Source organism: Zea mays, chromosome 8 (assembly GCF_902167145.1).
Source record: "Zea mays cultivar B73 chromosome 8, Zm-B73-REFERENCE-NAM-5.0, whole genome shotgun sequence".
Classification (NCBI taxonomy): Eukaryota; Viridiplantae; Streptophyta; class Magnoliopsida; order Poales; family Poaceae; genus Zea; species Zea mays.
In genome coordinates, this window is record NC_050103.1 from 82,587,558 (window position 1) to 82,593,209 (window position 5,652).

Below are 5,652 nucleotides of genomic sequence, written 5' to 3' on the forward strand. Positions count from 1 at the left end.
AGCTGGCTTGTTTTTTTTCACAAGCCACAAAACAGGCTCAACTTAGACTTGTTCTGAGCGTTGAGTCAGTCCGAACTGAACCAATCTGTTGCTAGCCCGAGACAGCTCGTCGAGCTCGAGTTTTTTTCGGTCTTACCTATTTCTTCAGTTTTGGGCTTTTGGCCTTTCAGCCTTTGTAATGTTCAATTGTGATACTATTTGCAAAAGACGTCCCCATCATTTTATTGTTATTCAGTTATTGTTGTTGTTTTTTATTCATGAACAAGGGGAGGAAAAAATTCAAAAAAAAAAGAAGCTAAAGCAAAAGCAGCAGAAGATTGGCAGCCGTAAACCCTTTGCCTCCCGCCGGTTATGTACTAGAATAAACGCTTCCAGCTGGTGAGGCGCCAGCAGGCAGCAGCATTACGCTAACTGCGTGCCAACGCTCGTCCACGCCTCCGGCGGGTTCTGGGCTTTAGCGCTCGCTCGTCCCCCAGACCCCCCACCAATTCCGCAGTTCCGCGTGCGAGGAACAGGGACCGCTGCTGTGCTCTGCCTCCGCTCCATTCCTGCGCTCGAGAACCGCGACTCCCTCCGTGCGCGCGTTGTTGATCTTCGAGCTCCGGTAATGCTCCCCGTCCCCGTTCCCTCTTTCTCGTCTCTTCTGTCGATTGTTGTTGGTGGATTTGCGATGCGGGCTTTTCCTCATCTAGTTCTTCTCGCGGTGTCTCGGAATCTCGCTTCTCTGGATTGCTGTCGATCTCTGCTTCTCGATTTGGTTAGTACATAGGAGTACTGGTTTTGGGGGTTGCGCTGACGATCGTTGCGTCCGGCAGCACTGATGATTCTGGCTTGCCTTCATCTCTTCACGAAACCATGCTGCCCCTTGGAGACTGTTGCCACTGTTGTTCGTCTTGCCGCGGCTCCGATCTGTTCAGTCTCCAGGGGGGAGTCGGGGACCCAGTCCATGCTGTGCTTCCATGGATGTTTCTGTGCTGCCTTGAAATGCTCAACCGTGTCAAGAGTGAATGCTGCTACTGGGATTGTGGGAGTGCCGCTCTTATTTAGATTGCTGTCTTGTCCTAGGTAGCAATCTGTGCTCATTCCGTAGTTTTGCTGTGGAAATATACAATGTTGCGTTCATCTGAAATATCGGCAGTGCCATTTGTAGCCACCTGGATACTAGGCAAAGTTATCTAGATCCTTCACAGGCATGGGTTAGGAATGGCATCAGTTTGTCCCATGTTCCCGTGGGTGGAACAGAGATAACATTTTCTTAGTTTAAAATACTGGTACCACCTACAAGTGAACGGGGATAACATTTCTTAGTTTAAAACTCGGCAGATTTATTCATGGACTGGAAAACAGAAAAAAAAACGTAACGTCTTTCTTATTCAGTCATGGGAGGCTGGAAACTGATAGCTCTATTTTCTGTTTACTCAATGAAACTGATCACTCAGGGATAATGACCATCACCTCAGGCTTCCATGTGCACATCTAGGTGTGAGCCCTGCCATGTTTGTTTTGTGGATCCCAGATACTTAATAATAGTATTAAATTGAGTGGTCTCATTTGTTACATCGCTGGACATTGACACGTACATTTTTGGTTGTGAGTTCGCGGCATCTTGCTTCAATCCTCAAGTTTTGATCAATGTGGGGTACCTTGTGTTGTCCATTCTTCTTGTCTATGTTTCAGTTCATTCCCAGTTCATTGAATCTAGTTCCCTGACCCACCTAACCCCTCTAGAGCTCTAGTTGCAGCGTCTTTTGCACTTGGACTTGTCAATTGTGATAAACAAGTCTGAGTCATTTCATAATGTAAACAAATGATCGTTATACAAGGTCTGATCAACTTCATTCTCATCAATTTCTAAATGTCCCAATATACATGTATAATCTTTTTTCCTGACAAAACTGCTCAGAAAGCATGAAAATATTTGTGGCGGGCCCTCTCTTATGTTAATCCTGATATATAATGTATATTTTCTCCAAAATCAGATTGCACATTTTATCTCTTTTCAGATGTCTTCTTAAAATAGTATGTTCCTTTCAGGAAGAGAAAGGGTCATTGTCATTCAATCCTTGTATGCTACTTTTTTTTGGATAGCAGATTATTACTTGCCCTGGGCTTCATGACAGCGATGCTGATAAGATCATAGTGAAATGATGCCTTGCCTCTTCTTGGTAGCCATTACGTGACATTTTTCGTGTCCCTGGCATGCATCAGAATTCTAGTCCTGCTGCCTGCCATCCTTATTTCTAGGATAAGGCTTCTCTTATCTCAGATAATTTATTAGTAATTGCCATGTTGTATAGAGCAGGCAAGATTGATTCTGTTGGCTAGAGTATTGCATATTTTTATTTTGTTTGTACATGTAAGTTGTAGTTACTTAATCAAAACTGAAATTAAGACCATTACTTGTTATGGGTCTGTGGCAGCAGTTACACATTTTTGTATTTTAAAGATTTTTAGTAATTTTTTGCTTTGTTTCATGGATTACATTATTATAACTACTGGAACGATTTAGTCGACTGTCTTAAGTTTCTTATAGGTTACATGGGGTTCTATTGCTCCTGCACTTGCAGCCTTCTTAACAAGGCTAGTCATGTTGCTTGCATCATGCACACCATTTTAACTACTCACTGTTCCTTTTGAATCTCAATTAGCTCTGCATATCAGAGGAGATTTTCTTATATTTTGGTGAAGATGAAGAGAAAGGTGCATTCAGGAAAATCCCGCTCATGGTGGTGGAACAGTCATATTAGTCCACAAAATTCTAAGTGTCTCTCTGAAAATCTAGAAGGTAAGGACTATGATCTTCTATGTTCACCAAACAATCTGACATGTTATTCTTTGCTGCACAAGATGGTTTATAGTGCCTCAGTGCTTTTTATTCGAATACTTATTACACACTATAGGTTGGCATGCCTGATTGTTTTCTGAATTTAAGTGTTATTTTCAATGGACAGAAATGGAGAAACAGGTGAAACAAATGTTGGGGCTCATTGGCGATGGAGAGTTCTCTACAGAAAAAGCTGAGGTGTTCTATGAGAAGCGACCTTTACTTATTTCTCATGTGGAGAACTTCTATCGTATGTATCGTGCTCTTGCTGCACGATATGACAGTGTAACTGAACAACTGCGCAAAAACATTCCATCATCTCTTCAATCATATGGCTCATTTGGTGTCTCTGAATCAGATTCTGAGACACAACGTTCGTCATCTCCAGAGTCTGATGTCCAAGAAAATATGCCACGGCAAAAGCAAAAGCATGGACCAGATTTCCTTGACATCTCTGCTGGCTCTGGTGTTGGCTGTGATGTATCAAAGAAGGGTAGTGAAAGGTCTTCATCATTTTCAGTTTCTGATTCAGAGCTTGATGAGGCCAAAGAGGAAAATGGAAGTATTTTTTATGCCCTGAGCCAAAAAATTGTTGAGCTAGAAGATGCGCTTCAAGAAGCAAGGAAAGAACTTGATGCTTTAGAAGAAAAGCATGCACATTGCCAGAATGATTTGAGTACGAACTCAAAAGTTGCTGAACATGAAGAAAAACTGCATACTTCAGATGTGGAATCCGACAACCTTAAGAAGGATCCAGAAGAAACGGATTCTGCTTTAGAGAGCTCAACAGAAGTCAACAGCCAAAAGGAAGCATTGGAAGCTGTGCTGTTTGAGCGCAAAAATGAAATCGAAATTCTGAAAGGTGCAATGGCCTCAGCTGCTAAGCAATTTGACGTTGAATTGGAACATCGTGATCTTGAAATTGATAAGTGCAAGCATGAACTTGGAGTACTCTCAGAGAAGTATTTGCATGATAAGTCTACTCTTGAGGATGAGCTTAGAAAGCTCCATGGAGTCATCAAGAATATGGAAGGTGACCTAGAAAAAAATTCACAGGAGAAAATGCAGCTCAAGTCTCGGATTAAAGAACTTGAGCAGGCAGCTCACAGCTTAGAACGTTCAACTTCCGAGATAGTTAAGCTACAAGAAGTAATAAGGAATACACAAGCGGAATTAGAAAAGGTTACAGAGGATAAAATTGTGCTCAAAGAACGCGCTAACGAATTTGAGCAACTTTTAAGGGCCCTTAAGGTCTCAGGTACAGAGGTTGCAAAGCTACCAGAAACTATCAAGAACCTGGAAGCTCAGCTAGAAAGAGCCTTAGAAGAGAAATCAATACTTCAAGACCAGATCAAGCAGCTGGAGCAGGTTATGTCTGAATCTTTGGAGAAACATTCACATGAGCAGTCCTCTCTTGCTGCTGACCTTTTGAAGTTATCTGAAGCGAACACTTCACTTGGAGGCAAATTATCCTCTGTGGCGGCAGAGCTTGTGCAAGTTTATGCTGATAAGGAAGAAGAATCTCTTGATAATGAGAAGCAAATTTCTGTCCTCAATCAAGATATTGCCGATCTGAGGAGAAAGCTTGAATTGTTATCATCTGAGAAAGCCGCAGTTGATGATGAGTTGGCCAAACTGCTAGCTGATATTACGACTCGTGACGAAAAGACGAAGCGAATGGATGACCACCTAAATCAGCTTCAGTTTGAGCATGCCAAGCTGATGGCAGAATTTGACACCGCACACAGGTCCTTGTCAGAGCTGTGTGCACAGGTTTCTGAGCTGGAAGAAGAGGTAGAGAAGCAGAAGCTTGTAATATCCGAGACTGCAGAGGGAAAACGAGAGGCTATCAGGCAGCTGTGCTTCTCCATTGAACACTACCGCAGCGGGTATCAGCAGCTGAGGCAGCTGTTGCAAGGCCACAGGAGGCCGTTGGTGATGGCAACCTGATAAAGTGAACAATGCTGGTTTGCCAATGAACTGCACAGTTCTGGGTCTGTTCTGTTTTTAGCCTTGTTCTTTCACAACATGTGCCGTGCAGCCTGGTATTAAGAATTCTGTGGTATGTGTGTAGAATGCAATGGGATGGGATATTCATGTCGTTCATTTACACTCCTGTCTTTTGTTCTTGTTGTCTACTGTTGAATGTTATGATATGCTTGAACCTTCATCTTTTTCAGCTATTCAGTCACGACTTTATGTTGTCGATAACTGAACTGCACATGAGAACTATCTTTTCAATCTAAGATGTGTTTGCCAGAAGCATAGGTTTGACTCTTCTGACTTAGGACTCTTGTGTTACTGTTACTGATGCGAGGGACAGAGGAAGGTAAGGGGCTGCAGACTAAGTTTAGATCTTACCTCTGCTCTAAACACAAAGGTAGGTGTTGAAGTTGACTGAGTACAATTCTGATTCTTGAGGCTGACCTAGTTGATGCACCTGAAGGTTCAAGTTTTCTGAACACAAGTTTGGATATTTATGGACATCTAAAGCAACATATAGATATTTTCGTTTTCTTGGAAAAAACAGCTGTGGAACTCTGGAAATGAAATCTGCCAGGTCCACAAATTTCACAGATCTAGGAAATTGTTCATGCAGCGTCTACAAGAAAATAGTAGCACTAACTGAGGCCTCAGACGCAATCTTCTAGTATTTGGCAGGGAAACTTACTTCATTTTCCCTCCAAAATAAGGTGCCGGGTAGAGTACAGAAGGCTGATGTTGTGTTTCGTGTGTGGAATCCAGATCTTCCGATGAAAACTTCGGTTGTTCTGAAGGGGTTAATTCTTTTCCTCGCATTAGCATTTTGAGGAAGAATATAGAGTAAA

The 5,652-nt window shown here is 42.4% G+C and overlaps 1 protein-coding gene across 1 annotated transcript; it reads left to right on the forward strand.

Moving 5' to 3' along the window:
• Positions 1–387: 387 nt before the first annotated feature.
• LOC100274606 (uncharacterized) lies at positions 388–4,933 on the forward strand. Its single transcript, NM_001360641.1, has 3 exons — positions 388–604; positions 2,649–2,785; positions 2,952–4,933. Exons 2-3 carry the CDS (start codon positions 2,689–2,691, stop codon positions 4,772–4,774), a joined length of 1,920 nt encoding a protein of 639 aa, NP_001347570.1. The 5' UTR covers positions 388–604; positions 2,649–2,688; the 3' UTR covers positions 4,775–4,933.
• The last annotated feature ends 719 nt before the right edge of the window (positions 4,934–5,652 follow it).